Source organism: Hermetia illucens, chromosome 3 (assembly GCF_905115235.1).
Source record: "Hermetia illucens chromosome 3, iHerIll2.2.curated.20191125, whole genome shotgun sequence".
In the NCBI taxonomy this organism is placed as follows: domain Eukaryota; kingdom Metazoa; phylum Arthropoda; class Insecta; order Diptera; family Stratiomyidae; genus Hermetia; species Hermetia illucens.
In genome coordinates, this window is record NC_051851.1 from 14,803,107 (window position 1) to 14,829,049 (window position 25,943).

Below are 25,943 nucleotides of genomic sequence, written 5' to 3' on the forward strand. Positions count from 1 at the left end.
AACTACAGGTACACCAACTTCATAAAGCGAAACACATACGTAACGCGATTTTGACAAATTACTGATATGTCAATTGTAAGACCGAAGTGACTGTGATTTGTTTTTATAGGCTTTATTGTACTTTTACGCGAAATGCATCGAAACGAACACTGTTTTTTCTACTGATTTACGAAAAGTGTGTGCAAAGTAATGTTTTGCTACTAATCATATCGCAGAAAAATGTTTCAGTGTCGCGGAATATCGACTAAAATTGATGACACAATTTCTCCTGTGTCATCGAGACGGAAATAAGAAAGTTAAAAAAAAAGTTAAGACGGCAGAGTTATCTTGCTTTTCCCCAAGGAAGTAAATTCGTCAACACGGTCGGCGGGTCGTGCAATGGAATATGATGTTTTTTATTCAATTTTCATAACGATTAATTTAAGTGTAACGATTATCATAATGTTAGCTGCTTGCTTATGTTGCAGAAAGAAAATTCCAAAGTGAGTTCATGCTGAGCGTGATTTGCTCGTGGAGAGTTGGTTTGTAGCGTAGTCTAGCGTCTAGCAGGTTTTGCTGTTCTAGTCAAGCCGCTAGCGAAAGTATGTCATTGCACGCAGCTTTGTATCAAATGTTTCCCTTCCTTGTTGAGTGCCCCAAACTTATTTCAATGCCCTTGCCCGTGTCTGGATCGGACGTCTTGTAAATAATAATGGACAATTTCGTGTCGATTCGTTCCAACTCATCTGTAAACAGTGGACTTGCTTAGTCAAATAAGTGCACTAATTGGAATAAATGTAAATTGAGTCATTCGAATCAGAGAGAAGCGAACTCTTGAATGGGAATGCTTACGCTCGACTTCCGGAATAATTGACGACCATAGCAAGAATTGGAAATGAGTAATGGCTCGAGTAATCCGCCGCATTACAAATGCCAAGCAAATTGATTTCGAATGGATTGGCTGATTTGCATTTGTCCATGCATGCTGAGATTTTCTTATTGTTTCGACCTGAGCTTGTTTTTCTTCGCCGCACAAAGTTTTTTTTTGGGATGAGTTCAAATGTTTTCGCTTGTTGGTTTCATAAACAACCACATTATCTTCGTATATTCATTGTTTATTCGAATGATGCCGGTGATTGCTTATAAACTCCATGAATCCTTCGTCGATTGGATGAAAATGGCTCAGAGTGAAATCTCTTTTACGCCACTTGCGGTATTAAGCCGTGCCTTATTGGTATAAACATCCGGTGTGGAAGATTTCAAATTCTTCAAGAAATAAAATATTATTATATTGTTATCCAAGGAAATTAACAAAGCTGGTTCTTACAAAAACAAACATTTTGCTGGCACGATTACGGTTTCCGTGGCCGCAATGACGGATTCTGGTACAATGGCCCAAAGTGACACTAAAACAAGTCGGGAAACCGGAAGCTTGACGGTTCAGGTATAAAAGGTTTTATGTTTCCCTTTGTAAGGAGCAGGAGCAGAGTTCTCCATCGGCTGATAGCATTGACTCAAGATACTTAAATCGGCAATGGCAGTGACCTGCCCAGAACAGAGCGATTTAAATTTCTCGGGTCAATGCTATCAGCCAATGGAGAATTACATAATGAAATTGCTTCACGCATTATTGTGACGTGGATGAAGTGGCATTCCACAACTGGTGTCCTTTGTGATTGACGTATCAGCCCACGTCTCAAATCTAAAATTGACCGCAATGTCGTCCGTCCTGTCGCCCTCTATGGTTCTGAGTGTTGGCCGACTATAAAAGACAATAATGAACGGCGTCTTGTGGCGGGACACGTTTTGATCACATCCGAAATGAGGATATCCGCGATCGTTATGGGGTTGCACCCATCGTGAAAAAGTTGCGAAAGAGGCGTCTTCGATAGCATCTTTCTTTTTCTTCAGCCTTTGTCCCGTTCACAAGCGGGGTCGGCTCGTCGTGATCGGCTTCGCCATTTGGCTCTATCGAATGCCTGATCTGGGTGCAATCTCGAGGCTTTCAAATCCCCATCCAGCGTATCAAGCCACCGTTGCTTAGGTCATGGTCACGCAATTCGTGCTAACGAGAATTCACTTGCCAAGATTGGTCTGAACATCGAAGTCGATGGTAAACGACCAAAAGGCAGGCCGAGACAACGGTGGCTTGATACGCTGGATGGGGATTTAAAAGTCTCGAGATTGTACCCAGATCAGGCATTCGATTGAGCCAAATGGCGAAACCGATCACAACGAGCCGAACGTCCCGAACGGGACAAAGACTGAAGAAAAAGAAGAAGAAGAAATGAGGATATCCGCGATCAATATGGCGTTGCACCGATCGTGGAAAAACTACGAGTAAGGCGTTTTCGATGGTACGGTCACGTAATTCCCGCTAACGAGAATTCCCTTACCAATATTGGTCCGAACATCGAAGTCAATGGTAAGCGACTAAAAGGCCGGCCGGAACAACGGCTTGATATGCTGGATGAGAAATTAAAAGCCTCGCAATAACATGAGAAAATAAAATGCCGAAACCGACCCCGCTTGGGAACGGGACAAAGGCTGAAGAAAGAGAAAATGTGAGGAGCAGCGAGTGCACTACAGCTCCGTGTCACATAGCTAAAAATTTCATTGCCCTCTATTTTTTAGAAAACGATTTAATTAAATCATTTGATGGAAAGCTCTGTATTGATAATAGTCAACCTCATATGCTTCACACTCGGAGTTTAATATTATAACCAAATGTAAAGAATTTAACCTACATCAGATATAAACAAGTCGGGAAACCGAAAGCAAGACGCTTCAGGTATGAAAGGTTTTGTGTATTTCTTTTATAAAGAGATTTGACTCTGCATTTGCCAAATTAGTATGTAGCACGTAATATATGCTTATATTATGTGAGAATATCTACTTTCAAGTGATCCTGACATTCAAAGTCTTGCATTTGCACAGAAGCTACAGCTTTGACCTATTATAACTTTGTTAGTAATAGTGCGATTTTCACCAGGATCATGCTCTATGCTGTAGCCTACATTACCGCAAGATTTCGTAATTCTAGGAGGAACTTAAGGGGGTTTTTCTGCCAATTACCAAAAATTATAGTAATGTACTATTATTACCCTTGTTTGAACAGGCATCGGCATGGAGGGTATTTTGGGGCCTAGGCACCTAGTGGTAGCATCTTGGCTTTTTTAAATTTTTCGGTTAAGTAGTTTCTGAGAATGGGCCCGTTTAAGAAATTATCACTTTCAACTCCCCGCCCTCCCCACCTTTCCAACAAATGTCAAAACTAAGATCGACTTTGAAAAGTACTAACCGAGACGTTTAATACCCCACATGACTATATTTGATGAAAAAAAAATGACACCCCCCTATTGCATGTATGGGGACCATGTTTACACAAAACCTCAAAAAGGACTGGGGAGAAGTAGATTCTTCATGAATGGAATTTTAATATTTCATTCGAATGTCAATTATTCTTGTTAATTATGACGACAGCATCTTATTTGTATGGCTTAGGATGGGTTAAATTCGTAAGAAATGGATAAGTTTGAGCTGCTATAACTTTGACACTAATAGTCGGATTTCCATACAGCTTGGCATGTCTATGTAGAAGACTGTCAACTATGCCGGTGCAAAATTTAGTACCCCTAGGATGAACTTACTTCAGTCAATTTCTAAAAGTTGGTAATATTAGGGGATGACGGCTTTACGGTTTCTTACCGTAAATATTTTTTTCGAGAATTGCAGGGTCCTAAGTCCGCATCAACTTGATGCCGGACCGGACCAAATGGTTGAATTACGCTCAAAATAATTCGTAGTCATATTGTGTTCTGCGAATTATATAAAGGAGCATTTAACATCTGCGAGCCGCTTCGGTCACGCTGCTCCCAGGGCAGAGGTGAGGCAGCGTCTGACGATTTTAATATTTTGAAAGTTTGAGTGCTAAGCCTTAAACCAGCGCTCTGTGGACCAAAAAAGAGGGAGTAAGTTGCTCTTCATTTGGTCCGGTCCGGCATCAAGTTGATACGGACTTAGGACCCCGCAATTCTCAAAAAAATACTATTAGTAAGTTTATCTGAGCGGTTATCGGAATGAAAAAAAGGGCTAGGTAAAAGTAAATTCTTCATAAATGCGACTCTAATATTTCACGACCCCTCGGTATTTAATAACTCCAAGCAACTCTTGGTGTGTAGTGACTCGGAAGAGTCTTCAAATACTTCCTCACCGGTAAAATCCGACTCGGAAGTATCTTCAGCAATTACCCTGTCAATGTCGTCTTCTGCATCCTCCGCACATTCATTGAGGCGAGGTCGCTTCGCGGGAAGTGTGGCTGTAGCCATCTCTGTTGATATTTTTCCTGAAATAATTACAAAGGAAATAATCGAAAAAGATCGCCGATCAAGATTCATTCATTCGTCCTTTGTTACGAGTTTTGGACATCAAATAGAAAATTTAGATTTTTCCTCCAGTGGTTAAGTTTGGGACAATCAAAACAAAAAGAAAGAAGTTACTCTAAAAAATCAAAAAATACAACATCATTAAAGGCACTTATCCTTATAGGTGCATGCACCTTTTATACAGTTCCAATTCACAATCCCATAGCTTAATGTCGTCCTATAAAAGCATAAAACGCAATCACACCCGGTCCGGGTGTGTTCAACATTATTTATCAACATCCACTAGCTCAAGCCTCTAGTTAAGAATGCCGTTCTGGAAGCTTTCAACCATGTCTGGATATTACTTATCCCATCCGAAACGAACAGAATATCTTTCTTGGAATATTTAGACCCCTTACTTAAAAACAGTCACACACATGATTCTATATATGATAATTCAAATTTGGAAGAGCAATTAGTAACGTGTTTTGGATATACAAAAAGCATACTACATGGCGTCCTTAGAGATTTGGGTCGTAATGAAAACAAAATTGATGTCAATAACTGCATACGCCAAGGTTGTGTATTAAGTTTCATGCTTTCCAATTTGTACATAATGTCTCTATTTGCCGGGTCTTCAAATAACATTAGAATCCACTAATATGAAAATAACAACAGATAATACACGGGAGGAAGTAGAGCCTTAGGCTTTTGAATTATCCAGTTCGCGCGGGAGCGCCCAGTGCAAAGTGGTAATCATCTGAATAATGTATTCACAGAGCGGTAGAAGAGGGGCTTAGTCAGCTTAAAGAGATGGACGGCAGGGGTATGGAACATAGAGTATCAAATAACGGCGCTCTCTTTGCGAACCTCTTTTCAGCTATTCTGTTTAAACCTTGCATTCCCGTTTGTCTGAAGGCGACGGAGTCTATGACGATAAACCGGCTCTTGACAAATCGCTTGTACAGGGGCTCAGAGAAAAACAGTGATATCATCGCCGAGTATCTCAATCATGAAACCGTGACTCCTTTGCAACGATTTTTAAAAACAGAAATATTAAATACATTAAGAGCTGGCCGACGTCATTCTATCAGCTTAGCATTTTACCCCGGTTTTTACTTTGCCTTTACAAACTATCGTGTTGTGGTTTACCCTGACGAAGCCGTTCTAAGTAGAGTTGGACTGAAGATAAACACCAAAAAACCAGTCTGACGGATCATCACACCCTCCCCATCTGCATTAACAGAGCATTGGGGTCGTTGATCAATTTGTATATCTAGAAAATGTGATTGAACTGGTTGTCGTCCGACGCATAGATAGATCCGCTTTCGCTGCCTTGTTCAAAATCTGAAAATGCAATTATCCCAACACCAGGATCAAGTTGAGACTATTTTGTAATAGGGTTCTTTGAGAATAGCACATTGAAAATGACCCCACTGTTACTTAAAAACTCCAAGCCTTCGCGAACACCGGGCGAAAATTCCATTGCTAGCTACATCATGCAAAGGAACGAACTTTCCCCGAATGGCCTACCAGTGAGTCGCCCTAAGAAAGTGTCTCCGGAAGGGCATTTCAGTGAACTGTGGACGATAGCGCCTAGGCATTGGCTATACTCATATTTATCCTATTTATGATATTAGTAGTTAGAGCGCAAGGCTGTCGCAATGGAAGGTTGCGGTTCAAATCTCACTTGTTGCGGAGAAATTTGCATTATGAGTTGATGTCGGATACCAGTCGACTCGACTCTGAATGAGTACTTGAGCACAATACTGAACACATTGCCTCCTAGTGTACCACTACGGTCCTAAATGAAGTACTTTAACATTCTTCAAGGTCCAGATCCAATTGAATTGTCGCACCAGCGATTATTATTATCCCATAAAATCTAAACAAATGGATGAAATAAAGGGTCGCATATCTGCATCTGCGGCATTAAATGATTTCTTCAATCCCACCATTTATGTATAATGATAATCATTTAAGAACTTTAGAAACTTCATCTTCATATTCTTTCTGGAAAGCCCCATTTTGGTTTAGAAATTGATTTTGGTCCAGTTATTTTGTAAGTTGCATACTAGAGTAGTAATTCTTATTTATTAAAGACGTAGATTTCTCCGTGCATGACTACTTCATTTTTCCATTCTTGTATATAAATCATTTTATTTTTGTTGACATGTTTTTGTGTGTGTTGTTTTGTCTAGGAACGAGTTTTGGGGCCAAGAAGGTATGGTTAAGATTAAAAATCATGAAGACAGTGTATTAAATGTTGATGAGACGTATCTCCCGGCCATTGACGGGAATTCATCCAGCCAAGGCGGAGATTCAGATTCTAAAAGGTTATTCATATTTTTTATTTGTATTACTTGTGTAATTCTTTTACATACTAGATTATGTTTTGCCGCTGTTCTTATTTGAATTGTTTGATATTAAAAAGTATATTTTTAGGGCTAGCAATGCACCACACAGAAGTTTACCAGATATCCCAGTTACTGAATCACTCAACGATAATGTGTCAGAGTTATATGCAACCGTAGCTGATAAAATTCAACAAAAACCGCAAGGACGAAGTCGTAAGTATATCGTAATGAATATAGAAAATTGTGGTTAATCTTATTATTATAGATTTAGTGATGAACTGATTTTCATAGTTTGGAGGGCATCGCTTCACTATGAGCGATGGAAGGTTTCATCCAGTCCAAAGCGATACAAATAACTTTCACATTCTACATTCTGTGAAATTCCGTATTTTTGCTTGGCAAACTTATCAATTTAAATGAATCAGCATATGAGTCCCTCGGCTTTTTTCTCAGTCATCCTACTTGTTCTCCTCTTTTGCACAATTGGTTCCTCATGATCCGGTATTTTTATCGCGCATTATATACCTTTATTGTTGGCTTAAATATTTAATCATTAATATTCTTGTGATATCTTAGTAAATCCCATAACTTCCGATATTGAATTCGAAAAATAGTAGACGTCTTACCTGTAGTACTTACGATACTTATAGTCTAGAAAGTTCCTTCCATTGTTATTTTTATGCCATCAAAATTGTTGCCTTTATGTTATTAACACTATGACGTCGAGTAAACTGAACGTCCAAGATCTATATGTGGGGGAATTAGAGGATTAGCATTCCGGCATCATGCTTTATTATATGCCAAAGGAGGCGCTGTTGGTGTATGATTGCAGACCTAATTAACAAGCTATGCAATGATGTTATCACGGTAAAATCAACCATGATATTCTTCTTATATGTCGAGGACAGAGTGGATCTTTCATGAGAGCTGTCCAATAAGCCAAGAGTAAGGGTATAAATGTAAAAACAGGTCATAGTGTTAAGGCTCACTATCTTTGTCGGAAAAGTTCTAACATCAATACGCGGTGGCATTTGTGCCATGGATATACATTTGCGGGACAGATTGCATTATTGGTTCACGTCTGCGTCTAGCTCTTGGTGAAGTCGGACGTGTTTTTCACAGTGAAGATTTTTTTGCAAGCCAGTGACAATTGAGTACAAGTGGAACGGGAAAGAGTATTTACAAAGTGATAGAACTAAAGAAGACATTTTTAAAGTAGTGATCTGTGCAGATTAGAAAAGAATGAGTGCGCCGCAGTCAGACGGGTTCATAAAGGTGATCCGGAAAAAGCGCCCCAAGGCGACCGACAGTCCGACCGTCGATCTTCAGTCAGAAAGTGCTGACGACGAACGAGATACGGCGTCCAAGGTGACGCTGTTGAGCGACTGCAAGTCTGACTCGCAGTCGATATGACTGTGAAGATCTCATCTTTGGTTGGCGGGATCTGCGATACGGTCGCCCTCCGAAAATAAAACAAGAAATTGATGAAGAAGCTCGAGGAAGCCCTCGAGCAAAACCGCCAACACGAAGAAGGAATCAAGACACTTACTTCCGTGATCGCGTCGCATGAGGCCACGATCGCACGTACTTTCGGCGCATCCAGCCCCCGGTGCCGACCAATGCCAACCGAAGTAATGGACCATTGTCCATGTGGAGCAGGTACCACCAGCGCCACTTACCACCTCCAATCCAGACTTTTATGAGTTCGCCAGGAAATCGCAATGGTCGGTATCTTGGCATCATCCATTAGTGGAAGTCAAGATAATCGAGTTGAACATCAACTCCATCATCGACCGAACTCATATGAGTTCGAGCTATTCCTTGGCGAGCACAAACCCGATATAGTTCTCCTATGTGAAACTAGGTTGAACTGTAGATACAATCCTTCCTTTCCCAACTTCAACCTCTTCCGGACTGACCGACCACAGACCACTTTAAGGCCGGACCAAACGATCTGTCAATACACTGAAGCAATTCGGCAAGTATTTGACGAACTGATCCCATCCCGTCTCAGGAAAACCTGCCCGTGTTTAGGCAAATCGGTCCAACAAAACGCGATCCTAACCCAAAATTATTATTATTATTATTGGCTCACTCATATATTTCAATAACCTGGGGTGATATTTATTCCTAAATCGGGAAAATCAATCTGTATTAAAAAAAGAGGAGATTTGTAGATCGGTTCTTAAAGGAAATTTATATTTTTAAGAGACCATTCCTAGCAGAAAGGCAAATCTATGGAAACAACATTCTAGAAACTAAAGGGGGGAAGTGAGTAGGCAAAAGGCATTCATAGAAATTAAAGATTCCTGCGTCTTGTTCCCAGGGAATGGAGCAATACAATGGGGCTTACATAGAAGCCCGAACGAATTCGAAGCCGTTATTCCTCTTTAGCACTTTGATGTCGAAGAATGGAATGCCACCGTTTGATTCCTCTTCCATCGTGAATTTTATATTAGGATGCCACTTGTTGATTTGGTCTATTTTATCTTGCTTATCCCCCTCTTTTACAATGGCCAGAACGCCATCCACATAGCGTAACCAAACTCTAAGTTTAGTTATCTGTCGTTCCATTGTCTTTTCTAGGCCAGCCATGAAAATTCCACTTAATAGTGGGGATAATGGGTTACCCATCGCTACCCCTTTAGTCGTCTTATAAAATTTATCTCGAAAAGTAAAATAATTTTCTTACATACGTGTCGCTGCTAGTTTGATTTACAGTTTGGCTTTTCTTTTACCCTCCGGAGTCTATCGTGCTGTCCCATCCAAGTGCAAGGTGCGGTAGATGAGTTTCTCTACTATTCATTCTTACGTGACATCTGACCACCCACATTCCCACAACAAGACTTACAATTCTCTGGAGTGAACATATCGCCAGCTACTTTACACGATTCTCCCTCATCTGGGTCAATACCAGCAGGCACAGGAGCAACTACAGAAGAGGTTTTAATGTTCCTAGTCCCTCTCTACCGGAAACCACCCGAAGTTGACCAACATCCGTGAGTTCCACTACAAAATTGCAGCCCTTCCGGATTTACAAATCCGTCTCCGAAGTAATTGCTAGACGCATCGAATAGTATACATTATTTGCTCGTGGAAAAAATTCTTCCAGCAAGGGAGATACTAGAAACGACCAGAACGTAGCTCTGGCAAAATGTTTCCGAAATCCAGTATCAAACTTGAACCTCTTGGAATTGTTCAAGCGGAGAAAATAGGCACCTTCAGAGGAATGCGAGGAGTCTTACGAGGAGGTGAACCAATTTCAAGAAGGGGAGCTCGCAAAAACGTTGCGGCGAGATTTATTGCAAACTACGCCACAAGCCATCGTCCATTTCCTAATGACGATAGTATACAACTGATGAAAATGCAAGAGCCCCCGTAGCACGGTTTTCAGCTGGAGTTCCTCGATGTCGTCTAAGAGAGAAAACCCCTGGGAGTGACCTGATAGATTCCGAAAGAGCCAGAAGTGATATCCACTGGAAGGAACACTTCTTTTGGAAGGCATGAATCTGAAACCTTAGCAATCTGCCTCGTATATAGGCGGTTCTACTGTTTATTAACTTCCACAAACTTGTCACCATCATCTATATCTACCAGGAGAGCGACGTTTCCGATTTTGAAGCCGTTGTACGTAGGTCTCCAACAGCATCGCGGCGAGACCGAGGTCAATATTCATCCGCAAGAATTCCTCCGAGCTTCCCGCGTAATCCAGTTGTATGATCTTCGAGTGTGAGCAATCCCGGCACTCACCTTATGGCTAACTTTTTCATGTCCAAATGTTTATGCAAAATATTATATAACCATTCATTCGAGATGTCTACAGCACTAGCAATTTTACTCTTCTGTCATCCATCACCATATTATGGATTTTATCAATGATTTCTTAAGTAGTAACCTCAACAGTACGTCCAGAACGTTGAGCGCCACTTGTACTCCTATGGCCACTCCGAAAATTTTAAAATCACCTTTAAACTATTCTAATCGAAGGTGCAAAGTCAACTCTTTTTAGTTTCCTGAGCCGTTTTCCCGTTCATAAAGTAATGTTTTATCACCACACATCCATTTTTTGAAAATTACTCGACTTCATCGATTCGAACAAATGCCAAACACTAAGAAATAGACCGGTCTGACAGAAAATAGGTGTGTGTTCTTCGAAAATATGCTACTAACTATACATGACCTCGATACGTGCCAGTAATGCCATCTCTTCGACTTTGCAAGGGCTTTTCCCTTAAGAATATCCGTTTTCAGCAAAAACACGCCGGACCACTTCTTAATTAATAGGAGGAACACCCAACAATACTTGCATGTCGTTGGTCGAAACCATGCGAAATACGGGAAGATACGTTAACAACACCACTCATTGTTAGACGTAGAATAGCTTCCTGCCCTGTAACGTCATCAAAAAATTATACACCAGAGCGAACCCGTACATAAAGTATTCAAAAAAGGGACCCACATATAGCGCAGATCCAAGGATTCCCAAGCTTTCTCATAGTTCTCCTCATACACTCCCAAATCATCCATAACCCATTTAGCGTCCCCCCTCAGTTTACTCTGAACCATCATCTGCTTGGACTATCTTGAGTCTTGGTACACTTCCAAAGTCCACATAGCCCTGGTGTCACCTCACTTATGATAGAGAACCGACATTTTGAACGAATTCATCACGGGTGGCTAGATTTACTTCTCCCGCTTCCTCATTTGAAGTTGGCGTCCTTTTTTCAGCAAAAGCACGTCGGACCACTCAGAGGAAAAACACCCAATAATTCTTGCATGCTTTTGGTCGAAACCGTGCGAAATACGGGAAGATACGTTAACAATGTCATTCCGCCATTGTGACTCTCAAGTATGTCACTATATTTTATTGTATTTGTTTTGTTTAACTTGATAAGTGGTGGACGACATAAGAAGCCTTTGAACCGCATCGCGGTTTTCTTCGTTGAGTCTGCAACGCCGAGTTTTAAGATACCACGCATTAACGATGTGCATGTGCCTAGCTTCCTCTAAGCAGAAGAGAAATCATTTTTCATTTCAAACGAAGTAAAGCCGCGGACCTTGACGGATCATGCACAAGTAGAATTGTCCGGCAGTCTTCAATTTCAGTGCCCAAAATTCAAATTTAATTTCTTTTAGAGGAAAAGATTAAGAGAAATCGAATCCATTCTTCTAGATTTCGTAGGGCTTCTTTCACCGGAATGCTAGGAAATGCACCGGTGCAAGAATCCCTTATGAAACAAGTTATGCAATGATGTCACCACAACAGTGAATCAACCAAAAAATAAACAGGGAGATAAAAAAATTGTTCGATGTGCTTTTTATTCCCCCTATGACGAGGACAGAATGAATCTTTCATGAGAGCTATCCAATAAGAGTAAAGGTATAAACGTAAAACCACGTTATAATTTTAAGGCTCACTATATTTGTTGGAAAAGTTCTAACATCAATAGGCGGGGAAGACATAGAAACCACTTTGGTCGATGCAGCAAAGCAAGCAACCATCAATATCACGCTGGCATTTGTCCCATGGATATAAATCTGCGGTCTAGATGCCATGATTGATTCACGCATATATTCCAGTAACCTAGCGTGGTGATGTTTATTCCTAAATCAGGAAAATCCAACGACATGCAAAAGTTTCCAATTGATCAACCAAACTTCCTTTTTTATTATAATGAGTGGAGATTTGTAGATCGGTTCTTAAGGGATATGTGTATTCTTAAGAGACCGCTTCATTGCAGGCAGCATTCCTAGCAGAAAAACAAATCTATGGAAACAACATTCTAGAAGCTTAAGGGGAAAAGTGAGGAGACAATATTCGAAAAGGACATTCATAGAGTTTGAAATTTACGTCTTGTTCCCAGCGCATGGAACAACACAATGGGACTTCTAGAAGGCCTGAGTGTCTGGAAGTGGATCTTCAGCACTTCCTCCTTTAAACACCGATTTCACTTTGATATTGGCGAGGTCCTTTTCTAGAATTGTTACATTTGCAATTGTCATTATTAATAAATATATTTCCTTTGCAGCGACACCTAGCCTTAAGAAGCAAACTAGTGTATCACAGCATAGTTCAATAAGTCAAGCCGACGACATAAGTTCACCATACGCTCGTGTAAAAACTCCTCCCCATGAATATGACAATGTGAGTTCTGTGAAGTTGAGAGCCATCAAATAATATATAATTCCCTTAAAAAACAGGTACTTTCAACAGAACATCCATATGCACAGGTTAATGCTGCTGGACCTAGTACATCTGCTGCAACACAGCAACAGTCGACGAATTTCGACAGTTCTCCGAATATATCGACTTCCCGCCGAAGTTCTCGTGAAAGCTTATTAGGACCCCTTGAGAATCAGCAGGTATGTACTGAGTAAAAAGGAAATTCATTCAATACTAAAAGAATATATTTTAGGAAATACCAGCTGCTTCAGCGATTGCTGGAATGATATCTGCGAGCCAAGAGCTTCCTTATATGACCCCACCTATTGTACCACAACCACATTTTAGTGGTGATTCACAAGACTCATCCAGTGAGTATTCTCTCCTAAAAGTTATTTCGTTGATGTTTATTTATATCCCTTTTCAGAGGGATACACTAGCATAAGCGTGAGGGAGCCTTTAGCGAATATTTTAGCGCAAACGAAACGGTCGGCTCCAACACGTGTAAATCGTAAAGATGATTCGCATTACGCGACCGTATCGGATGATTCAGGTTTGCTTTAATGTTTGATTTAAGCAAAATAACCTAATTGAATGCAATTATCTCAATTATAGATGAAATGTATGCAGCTATAGAAGATCCAAAAATTAATCAAGTTGACATATATACAAGTGGATCGGAAACCTACGCACAAATTCAACCATCGAATGCCATCACAGTATCTGTAGAAATAAATACAACCCAACAGCAGACATCACGAGTTTCTGTCAATCCAGAACGTAACTGATTTTAATATTTATTCAATACGGTCAGAGTTTTTATGACATTTATTGTGGAATTTCAGCATCTAGATCGAATGCAACCACAAAGAAAGCCGGAGATACCCCCGTCCCACCTCCAGTCGATACTTTGAAAGCACAAATGCATTCCCGCCAAGCATCATCATCATCTAATACTAGTTCAGTTGGAAATATAGGTTCACCAAAGCCCGAAAAACGTCAAGCCAATTCGCCATTACCGCCGACACCGAAAAATTTACAGCATGCGAGCAATTCAAATCTTACATCGACGAGCTCTATACCTTCCGGTCGAAACTCAGTAGCATCTGTAATCGAGGCTCAATTGGCGTCAGGTACACGTATAACATCCAAAGAAAATATATCTCAGGATATTGATGATGATTCAAGTGGTAAAAAAGATTCAAGTCCATTCAAAGATATTGAAGGAATGTACGCTAAGGTAATTTAATTTATTTTCAATATTAAACGTAACGATTTCAATATCAACAAAGGATTAAATTAGTTAGAAAATGTTGTTGTCCTTCCCTTTCAAAACAATGAAGTAAAATTCTTCGCAGGTAATAAAGAAGAATCGTCATTCAAACTCTCCGTCACAAAATGCATCACCAGTACTAAATCGAAAATCCCCCAGCGATGCACCTCCGGACCACAACCAACAAGACTTCAATCTAACAGACTTAGTTCTGAATTCGGTACAGGGATCTCCTGGTAAAATAAGCGGTAAGTCTTCAACATACCAAGATAATAACTACGAAACCATAGATAAACGCCGGCCTAAGAGTACTAGCGGCTACGAAACAAAGGACCATGGCTATGAAACGATTCCCGCGATGAACTGCGCAAATGGTGATGTAAATGGAGCAAATGGTATCACCAATACGAACAATGCAGCTGTAAATAGGAAATCAGATGGATACGCACAGGTAGCCCGGAGAAAGCTATTGCAGAATGAAATTGGTAAGAATGAGCTTACCTTACTATTGTTTCACAGCTAACATGCATGATATCTTTTTTATATCAGCTTCACTAAACGCCTAAGACTTAAGTAGACGTAGAGACCCTAGGAGAATGTACATAAAAAAGTGATCATTTACAAATAGAACTAACCAAATAAATTTAGATACTAGAATATATATACTGAGTTTTTCATCATTGGAACTTTTTATTAACAATGCATAATAAATGACACTTGACTCGCTATACTATGGAATTGTGAAAGTGTTCGCCTCGAAGGAATTATAAAAACGTTTGAGCATTGACTTCAATCGTATTGCGTGATATGTCTATCTACGTAAAAGAAGTTAAACAATTGGAACAAATCGCGTATATGATGCTGACTAAAAACAATATTCCATATCTAATTCGTAATTTGTTTTTATACGTTACGTTAAGATGTTTTTAATTTATTAGAAAGGAAACGACTTAGTATCTTATAAATCACTACAATACATTTATTCGAATTTAATCGGAAACCTTGATTTGCACTAGAAAGAAATGCTGTTCTAGTCCTGTCTTCCATTTAACAAAATGGTTCTGCTACTACTCAATATCATCATTATCAACGGTGCCAATTTGGTCCACTGCATTGAATACCGCATGCAATGCTCAAAAGATGAGCGCGGTGTATAGAATGACCGCCCTAAGAGCATGCTGTAGTTATAAAACCATTTCGGACGAAGCGGCCTATGCAGTAACCGAAATGATGCCGATCGACATTTTGGCCGATGAGATGGCACGTATCTTTGATGGACCCGATTCTTGCTCTGATCATCACCATCAACGGCGCAACAACCTGTATCCGGTTTAGGCCTGCCTTAATAAAGATCTCCCGACATCCCGGTTTTGCGACGAGGTTCACCAATTCGATATCCCTAAAAGTTGTCTGGCGGCCTGACCTACGCCATCGCTCCATCTCAGGCAGGGTCTGCCTCGTCTTCTTTTTCTACCATAGATGTTGCCCTTATAGACTTTCCGGGTGGGATCATCCTCATCCATACGGATTAAGTGACCCGCCCACCGTAACCTATTGAGCCGGATTTTATCCACAACCGGACGGTCATGATATCGCTCATAGATTTCGTCATTGTGTAGGCTACGGAACGTCCATCCTCATGTAGGGGGCCAAAAATTCTTCGGAGGATTCTTCTCTGATATGTTGCTGATTTACCTGGAGTGAAGCCTCTTTGGTATAGGCCAATGATGTTCTGGGCGTATGGGGCTATCCGGCCTAGCAAAATAGCGGAGAATATTTTATAGATACTCAGCAACGTGATACCTCTATAATTGCTGCATTGTGTGATATCTCCCTTTTTTATATGGAGCAGATAATGCCTCTTTGCCAGTCATCAGGGACTGATTCGCTGTCCCACACCTTGAGCACAAGTTGATGAACTACTTGGTGTAATTGGTCGCCTCTATATTTAACCAATTCGACTGTAATTCCATCGGCTCCTGGCGACTTATGATTTTCAAGCCGATGAATTACACCGACTGTTTCTTCTATACTTGGTGGTGGCAGTGTTTGACACCTTCGTCTTCAGTTGGCGAGACCTCCAACTCGCCGATATTTTGGTTGTTGAGCAATTCATTAAAATACTCAATTCATCGCTCCAATATGCTCCTCTGTAGGGGCGTGAACGTTAATGAGGCTTATATTTCTAAATTTGGCTCGCAAGCGCAGAGTGCATAGCCGTTTGCTTGACTCTTCTCCAGGAAACCGGTCCCTGTCCAACGCATCTCCTGTAACGCTATTACATCAGCCCTATATTGGGACAGGCTATCGGCTAGCTGCTTGGCAGCTCCATCTCCGTACAGGGAGCGCACGTTCCATGAGAAAATGCGCAAATCGTTATTCCTTTGTCGTTGCCGGGTTCATTGTTGTGTTATCCGTCCAGTCCGAGACTCCTGTTGTGGCTTCGTATCTTCGGTTTTCCGTGTAGGGCTGTCAGCCCTACCCAACCCCCAACCCGGAGAACCAGTTGGTACAATTTGTCCCGTTTTCAGGCGCGAGAGACTCGCCTTCATCCTTCTTCGTCTGCAGCTTTTCGTTACGTTTACGTGTTGTTCTCAATAGTGTGAAAGTAACGTCTTTTGAATTGTGAGATTGGGGCCAGACATTGCTTCGGTTTTTGCATGCGTGTATCATGTGCGCTGTTATCATTCTTGACGGAGTCATGATGTCTCCAGGTATTTAATGATCGCCTTTAAAGTGATAATATGCTTCGCTACTTTAGAGCGCGTAGTTGTTGTTGTGAAAATAAGCAGTCTTTTGTATATTACTTACTCTAACACTGACTCCATAGTGTGCAAAATACATATAGCGTTGCTACGATGATAGTTCGCCTGAAGGTTTGCAAGCATTAAGCTGCACAGTTCACGGGTTAATATTTGCTACTATCCAGGATTTTCTGAAGATATCTCTTTTACTTCGTTTATAGCTAGCTAGCTTTCTTGTAGGAAGGCCCTTTAACCTTTTGGTCAGTTTTACCTACTGCTGTTTGGGTCACTTGTTTAGGGCGGTGAGAAGTCGGTCCAAATTCAAACGCTATACCACTTACCACATTTCGGCGAGGTTATCACCTAATAATTACGGTAGGCTTCCTTCCTAGCACCTTTTTGCTTGTCCACAAACCGCTGGTTACACGCCTTGTGATATCATGAGTAAGCGATTTAAGCCCTTATTTTGACTCTCATCTCAGTGCTCAGGTTGCTTTCTTCACACACGAATCTCCCCTTAGGCCCTGGAGGAGATCTCACTTTGACTTACATTTCCTAGTGTATATACAACCTGTGTGATCAATACAGGGATTTACTGCAACCAAACACTTTGTTTTCTAAGAAACTTGCAGAATTACATTCAATGGTGGCTAGGTTATTCGCTACCGGCTCCTTTTTGGACCCATGTTCCATATTAATTACTCACAATTGCAAATGACTTCTAGTTCCAGCTGAGTATTCAGAACATTTTCAAAAATTTCCTAAAATTAAAAATGAGTGTGTTGCTCACTAGAATACTGACTGTTTGAATACAATTGTTGCCATAATTTCGCTGGTTTCGTCTAGTTGTTTTCATAGCTCGCATTCTTAACGCTCATTTTACATGCATTTTTTTTTTCAAAATAATTTAAAAATCTGAAATCATGATGAGCAATAAGGACTTTTCATAATTTATAAAATTTCCTATCTCGTAGCTACTTGGCATGGTTTGCATTGCAAAACAAGAGCTACTGTAAAAACGATTATCATCAGAACTGTGTATGGAAAAAACCTATGAGGTTCGCCGGAAATATGAGACGAGAAAACGAAATATAACCTCCGCCCTGGAGAATTCTACACGCAAGAAGAGGCAATTATCGTTAATTTATATATATGAGTACCAGATCACTCGAACAAAGCCTATAGGACATTTAAGGCGATTCAACATGTAAATGACGCGGTGATAACAAGTGACAAATTGAGAATAGAGCGAAGTGTTCGTCGCGTCGGTTAGAAGCAAAGCAGATATAATGGTAGGGGAAAAGGCAGTGCCTTGAGGTTTCTAGGTATCCATTTGAGAGTACTAAAACTAATACCAGTTGGTCTTTCAACTCCTTAGTCTGCTCAAAAATACTGACAATTTTCATTTTGCCCAGAGTTGTTGAAGCACCGACATGGATGCCAGAAAGAATTTAATTCAATTATTATAAGAAGCGAAGAACCCTTCTACAATTAAATAATTAAGTAATGAGACTGATTCCATAAAAACCGTATATTTAAAAATTATTCTACAACTCTGCCATCCACTTCAAAGTGGTCCCCTTAGCCAGCTATATAGCGAATCCAGCGCGTTTTCCACTCTTCGTAACATTTCTGGAACGCTTCGACTAGGATGTCCGCGAATACCCTCGTCACGGCCGCTTGGATGTCCGTAATTGACTCAAAATGGGTTCCTTTGACCACCGATATTGTTGTAGGAAACAAAAAAAAGTCACAGGGTGACATATCGAGCGAATAAGGTGGCTGTTTGCGACGTGGCGATCGCTTTAGAGGCTGAATACTGGGACACGCTGAGGACGGTGTGGCACGGCGCGTTGTCGTGATGAAGGATCCAATTACGAGCTATGTCTGGGCGCACACTGTTGACTCGTTTTCTTTCTTTCGAATACTTGGCGATAGTAGACTTGAATTTACGGTTTGCCCAGGTGGAACAAATTCTTTGTGGACGATTCCACGGCTTTCAAAAAAGGTAATATCAATCGTTGCTAGCGACCTTCCGACTTGGTATTTTGAGCCAAGCCGATAAACTACTTTACGGTTTCAATAGTAAGATTCCTTTATAGAAAGGAGACAGCCAAAAAATTTTCAGCGGACTAGGAACCTAAAGCACTCATTCTACAATACAGATTTTTCTCATAGTGCCCAAAAATGTATAGAATAGGAAAATGGCTCTTCTGAAGTCTTGGGTACCAACGCAAGCTTCTGGCATTCCCATAATGTAAAGAAGATTTCCTCTGCACAACGTAACGAACGTTATAAATAGCCCCGCGGCAACTATTTAGAGACCCACCAGAAACTTATGATCGTCTCTAAGCAGTGTATTTTCGAACATAACCCTTACTTCGCTATACATCGCTTTGAGTTTCCGTAAGACTACCAAAACTCGAGTCTTAACTATCTTCCCTTAGGCAATCGCTTAGCTCGATGACATTTCACCAATAGCTAGGTCTTTTGATGGAAAATGTGCATCATCCCGGTTGGAGTTGCCCTCTTTCTGAATAGCCAATTTAGCCACATTGCAAAAAAAAATTCCCCGCTATCGCCAGTGACCTACTTACTTTTGGGGTCTAAGAATGCAAATCCTAAGCGATTCTTTAAAAAATGACACCGAATTAGCAACTTCTTCTGCTTCAGTTGACACCTATTCCTCTCTATGGATTACAGCAATGTGGCCAACAGTAAACCTTCCTTTTTCTTCGCATATCATCGATTTGAGGTGTTGACGCACTCCTTGGTGTCGTACCTGTGCGTCTGTGCGGAGACAACCATTGTGAGCTTTGGCGTTTGGTTTCCGGGTCGTATTGAAAAAACCAGCTCTCATCGTCTGCAATAACTCGATCAAGCAGCGTAGGATCGTTTTCCACTTGTTCCAAACAGTCTTCTGCGAGGGTCATTCGATTCATTCGGTCATTGCTTTTGCTCCTCAGAAAGGTTCTTTGGAGCCATCTTCGCGCACAACTTTTTCATCCCGAAATCGCCTGTTAAAATTTGTCTGACTGTTTCACGGTTCATACCCAGTTCCGAGGCTAACATCGGAACTGTTAAACGCCGACTTTCACGGATTAGGGCGCGCACACTTTGCGCATTCGCATCAGTCCGCACCTCAACTGGTCTCACACTCCGCGCCTCGTCTTGGACGCTTTCACGCCCCTCCTTAAATTCTTTATGCCATCGAAAGACCTGGGCACGACTAAGAGCACTATCACCATGCACTTTTACAATTTTAGCGTACGTTTCCGAAGCGGTTTAGCCCAATCTGGCGCAAAATGTTATCGCGACGCGTTGCTCTAGATTTTGTTTCTCCATTTTCGTGACGAGCACCACCAACACATGTCTACTCAACACGACACAGCAGGCGAACTAAACAAGCTACAGCGATGTTGAATATATCAATGGAGAGGGGAAGGGAATTTGAAGGTTGCAGGTTGCGGCAATAAAATCAGTCTCATTACTTAATTGCCTAACCTCGTATGCAAGTATTTAAAAGGACCATAAAAAGCAGATTCTGTAATATGGAGTGGGGAAGTACGAGAAATAGCTAAGTTCATCGAGAGAACAAAAATGTGATATTTACCATCGTTCAGGAAAATGGTTGCTAAATAAATAAGAAAAAAATCATGGAAGAATTAGGGGGGGGGGACGCAAAAGTGTAATTTATGAGGCAATGAAATTACGGGGGGTGGAGTAATTCTCGAGCGTTTCGAAGGCATTGATTCAACGAATTCCCATAAGTTATGGAAGCATTAATTAGAATATATGGAAAAATGCGTTGAAGAACTAGAAGCTAAAGGAACGAGACCTGAACAAATTTGTATAAGGGAAACGATGGCTGAATTCAGGAATGCGCAACCTAAACCATAACTTCTGAATATATTGGTTTCTATAAGGCCTACAAATAAGTTCTGTCGGTTTTTTGTTTAAATTTGAAGCTTTATTGTGAAAAATTGGTTATACATTCATTGTTCAAAGTATTGCCCATCGCTGGCCACAACTTTCTTCCATCTTTCGGGCAATTCATAGATACCATCGCGCCAAAATTGGCCGGCTTGGCCGCTATCCACTCATCGAGCCATTTTTTGAGTTCGTCGTAATTGGAGAAGTGCTAGCAGCCAGGCCATGCTGCATCGACCGGAACAAATAGTAATCATAAGGGGCAATGTCTGCAAAGTACGGCGGGTGGGGTAGGAGTTCCCATTTCAACGTTTCTAGATATGTTTTAACGGGCTGTGCAACATGTGGATGAGCATTGTCATGTTGCAAAATAACTTTATCATGCCTTTGCTGGTATTGCGGCCGTTTTTTCTTGAGTTCGCGGCTCAAACGCATCATTTGATGTCGGTAGAGTTTGCCCGTGACCATTTCGTTCGGTTTTAACAACTCATAGTATACTACACCCAGCTGATCCCACCATATACACAGCATGATCTTCTCACCATGAATATTCGCTTTGGCCGTCGATGATGAGGCATGGCCGGGGTATCCCTACGTTGCCCGACGCTTGGGATTATCGTAAGGGATCCACTTTTCATCGCCAGTAACTATTCAATGCAGAAAACCCTTCCTTTCTTGTCGTTGAAGCAGTTGTTCGCACGTGAAAAAACGGTGTTCGACGTCTCTTGGCTTCAGTTCATACGGAACCCAATTTCCGACCTTTCCGATCATTCCCATTGTTTTTAAACGGTGGGAAATGGCTTGCTGAGTGACTCCAAGTGTTTTCCCAAGTTCTTCTTGCGTTTGCGATGGATCTTGGTCGAGCAATGCCTCTAATTTTTCATCTTCAAAAATTGTTGGCCGTCCGGCGCGCTCTTCGTCTTCCAAGTCAAAATTGCCACTTTTAAACCGTCCAAACCACCTCTGACACGTTCGCTCAGATAGAGCATGGTCACCATAAACTTCCACCAAAATGCGATGACTTTCGGTTGCTTTTTTTTTCATATTGAAATAATGAAGTGGAACTCCCCGCAAAAACACATTATTTGGTACAAAATTGGCCATTTTCGTTGATGAAAAAAGTACAAAAAAACTTCAATTAAATAACGTTTGTGCCTATTGACAGTAGCTTTCCGTTGAATGTTTAGAAATGTGGATCAATTGAATAAAAAACAAGCTACGCCATCTATTGTGAAAACCGACAGCACTTATTTGTAGGCCTAATATAATACTTAGTAGCAAATCAAGAGATCCTAACAAGATATAAGGACACCCCGATGTAGACCAATGCAATAATATATATTCAACATAGAGCTACAAAATCTCGAATTAGGGTCCTAGTCATATCATACATTCGAAAAGTTTTATTCGTAGTTTTTAGTTAAAAATAAATTATAATAAATTTTAAAAATGAATATTTTCACGGAAATATCGAGTATAGAAGACTAAGTTTTAACAAATATGAATATGTACTTATAAAAAGAAACGCATGTTCCAGAATGCATGTAATAAGTCACAAGAGTCATGTGCGAATTCCGAAATCTCAAAAACATTTCTATTAATTGAAGCATAATCATATCACTCTTGTAGTTGGCACCTCTTTCGATCACTCTATTATCTAATATTATGTAAGTTACAAGATACTACATAAGGCCAGAACGTATGTATGTACATCGATTTTTACCTTTTTAGATACACCAGGCCCTATTTTAACCACCTCATACATGAATGCATCCAGTGAAATCTTTGGGAAAGTTGACCCAATTAAAATCGCTTCGGAACCAGGATACGAGAGCCTCCCAGGTCAGTCATCTCACACCAACGATCCTGGCTATGAAACTCTTACTAAAGCTGATGATGTTGCTGGTAGTAAAAAGTCAAATTCAGATTATGATCCAAACTATGAAGTTCTGAGACCACCTCATTATGAAAATTCAGATGATGGTTATGCAAAAGTTTTCGAAAAATGTGTAAGAATCGAAGACGATGCTAGCGATGGATACAGTAGAGTGAAAGAAGCTTGTGATTTAGTGCCGGGTTACAGTAGCATCAGGGAAAAGAAGTCTGAAAGAGGTAACCACGATTATGCTAGTATAGGAGAGGATAAAAAATTAATCTTGGTTAACAACAATAATAATACAAACGACGATACCGGTTCAGAAATTTACGCTAGTATACACAATGAACAGCCATCACATGGAAGTCCAGACTACCATAACTACCAAACAATAAGTGAAACCAAATCATCACTAACAGCAACGAATAATTCATCATGTACTTCAACTTCCAACTTAGCAGATAAGCTGAAAACACCTTCAACAGGACAAAATAGTCCTGAAGCTCAAATGCGTTGCAGTAGTACATCGAATACCATAAGTAGTAGTCAGCAACATTCTAGCAATTACGGTTCATTAACGGGAAGTGAGTCAGACCCAAATTATGAGTCCGTGCGATACGTAGATTCAGAGAATCCATATGAACGGCTAGTTACAGATCCAAGTATAAGTCCAGACGTAACACTTCCAAATATTTCCACCGAAACTAGTAACCAAACACCATCGACATCATCCCAACTTCAAGCACCTTTTCCACTAGCATCACATCTTCAAAATGCAACTGCGACAAATTCAATAGGGAGCAGCGAAAATGGGGAAGTTGATGATTACTTCCAAGTCTGATGTGATTTCTTCCGATTAGGTTAATTGGGCTCTTCCATCTTAATTGAATCTTAGTTAATTTTAAAATTCAAACCAATTTGGTAGATTAAGATCGGCTTTTTTGAGCGATTTTATGTTTCCTAAGTTACATACATATAGAAAAGTTGTACTCTCCACTACAAAGGATACATTTGGAGAAAAAAGTAAGATTCAACTAGGTTGGAAGGGACCATGAATTTTTCTATGAATATACATACTAAATAAAACTTTAAAATTCACCATTGTGATGAAAAACGGTAAACATTTTTATATGAAAATCTCACCAAAATCGAAAGAAGATATGGCTGCATAGAATGTGACGTAGCGTCTTGTTAGTTTTACAGCTTTTACGTGAACGTAGTAAACTAATATTTTTTGAGCGAACGAGTTCATTTGAAATGAACCAATAAAGCTTTTTCTATTATATTATTTTAATAGATTTAAGTGATTTTTTCTATACAGTGAAAATACATTTATTTATTTATATACGATTAATAGACTGTAAATATTTAAATACCTGAATGAATTATTAACACGAAAATTATCCTAAATAAATTAAATTAGATAAGCAACGTTAATATATGCAAGGAATTATTTCTAAAGATAATTTATTTCGATTTTAATTTACTTATATGATATAAATGCACTTAAAATGAGTGAAATAAAATTGCAAAATACATTTTGTTCGGTTTCATAAATTTGGTGTTTTTATATGATTGAACTCGTCGTTCTGAACCAACCAATTTTTTGTTTATTGTACCCTGCTCTCAGTGCACTAAGCTACTTCTTCTTCTACTGGATTACTGATGAAATTAACCAAGGATTTTTTCGGTAAGTTCAAGTTAAGTTAACACTGTGACAAGTGACATGCCCGCGGCTCTTGTTGCAAATAATTACAACTCTTTTCCCGCTGCAGGAGCAGGACGAAAGAGAACCCCAACTGGCAGCTCAGCAGGACGTCTTCTCGATCCCTGATGTTACCGAAGAGGAACTTTGGAAAATTTGCAGACGTATTGGGGACAGCAAGGCTCCGGGATTGGACGGAATTCCGAACAGGGCTCTGAAGATGGCGGTCAAGGCCAGACCAAGGTGGTTCGCAAGCACATTCGAATCGTGCATGGCGGAAGGAGTGCTTCCCGCCCAGTGGAAGAGGCAGGAGCTGGTGTTGCTACCGAAGCCCCGAAAACCATCCGGCGTGCCCTCTTCATATCGCCCTATTTGTCTCTTAGACACCATGGGGAAGATGTTGGAGAGGGTGATATACAACAGGCTGCTCCCGTTTATCGAGCTTGCGGGTGGTCTTTCAGAGCGGCAATATGGGTTTCGGCGAGCCCGTTCTACGGTCGATGCCGTAGCAAAAGTCGTGGAATTGGCTCGAAATGCAATGCCCATGGGCAAATGCTGTGCTCTGGTGACGCTGAACGTCAAAAATGCTTTTAACTCAGCCAACTGGGGCTGGATTAAGGGCGCTTTGGCCAAACTGGGTGTTCCTAGCTACTTGGCTCGGCTCATCGAGAGTTACTTTTCGGACAGACTTCTCTGGTACGAGACGGACGACGGGCCGAAGGAGTACATTGTGACAGCAGGTGTGCCTCAAGGGTCTGTATTGGGACCGCTGTTGTGGAACATAATGTACAACGGAGTGCTTGGCCTTCGCGTGCCGAAGGAGACAACGCTGATTGGTTTTGCAGACGACCTGGCGGTAGTTGCAATTGCAAAGCATCCCGAGGACGTGGAGCTTTATGCAAATGAAGCCATTCATACCATCAAGTCATGGTTACGAATGTCCAAGCTGGACCTGGCGGACGAAAAGACGGAGGTGGTCCTCATTACCAACCGTAGGGGGTGATGATCGATGCCAAGCTGAGTTTCAAGGGACACTTGGATTATGCGCGAGAGAAGGCAGCAAATGCCACCTCTTCCCTTGCAAGGATGATGCCTAACGTGGGAGGGCCGAAGTATAGTCTCAGGCTACTCATCGCGGGAGTGGTGAGGTCGATCCTGCTATACGCGGGCCCTGTCTGGGTGGGAGCGTTTAACCACGCTGTCAACCGGAGGAAGATAAGTTCGGCAAACCGGCCAATTGCGCTAAGGGTGTGCAGCGCATTTAGGACGGCGTCGACGGAGGCAGTGTGTGTCATTGCAGGAATGACCCCTATAGATATTCTAGCGGGCGAGGCACACTGGCTCTACGAAAAACGGAAGGCAAATCCAGCCGAGATGAATGCGGATTTCCGAAAAGCCATCAGGAGAGAGTTGTGTGGCAAGTAGCAACAACGATGGGATAACTCCGACAAGGGCCGGTGGACCCATACATTGATCCCGTGTATCGAGAAATGGGTCAACCGAAAGCACGGAGAATTGAATTACCACCTGACACAGTTCCTTACGGGACACG

General features: G+C 41.0%; 1 protein-coding gene and 1 long non-coding RNA gene across 4 annotated transcripts; one reads left to right on the plus strand and one right to left on the minus strand.

The window, feature by feature from the left end:
• The first annotated feature begins 34 nt into the window (after positions 1-34).
• On the plus strand, positions 35-24,208 carry LOC119650860 (dentin sialophosphoprotein). 3 transcript variants are annotated; one of them, XM_038054016.1, is made up of 12 exons: positions 37-482; positions 6,545-6,679; positions 6,789-6,913; positions 12,730-12,845; positions 12,902-13,063; positions 13,117-13,234; positions 13,291-13,416; positions 13,479-13,643; positions 13,709-14,103; positions 14,222-14,372; positions 14,427-14,621; positions 22,542-24,207. In XM_038054016.1, the coding sequence occupies exons 1-12, from the start codon at positions 379-381 to the stop codon at positions 23,525-23,527; spliced, it is 2,778 nt and encodes a 925-aa protein (XP_037909944.1). In that variant the 5' UTR covers positions 37-378; the 3' UTR covers positions 23,528-24,207. The 3 variants fall into 3 exon arrangements, with proteins under 3 accessions (XP_037909945.1, XP_037909943.1, XP_037909944.1); XM_038054015.1 differs by having other exon boundaries at positions 36-482; positions 14,222-14,621; XM_038054017.1 differs by lacking the exon at positions 6,545-6,679 and having other exon boundaries at positions 35-482; positions 14,222-14,621; positions 22,542-24,208.
• On the minus strand, positions 380-1,140 carry LOC119650862. Its single transcript, XR_005249381.1, has 2 exons — positions 832-1,140; positions 380-725 (listed from the first exon to the last, which is right to left on the minus strand). It is a non-coding gene; the product is annotated as an uncharacterized LOC119650862 (long non-coding RNA).
• Positions 24,209-25,943: the final 1,735 nt, after the last annotated feature.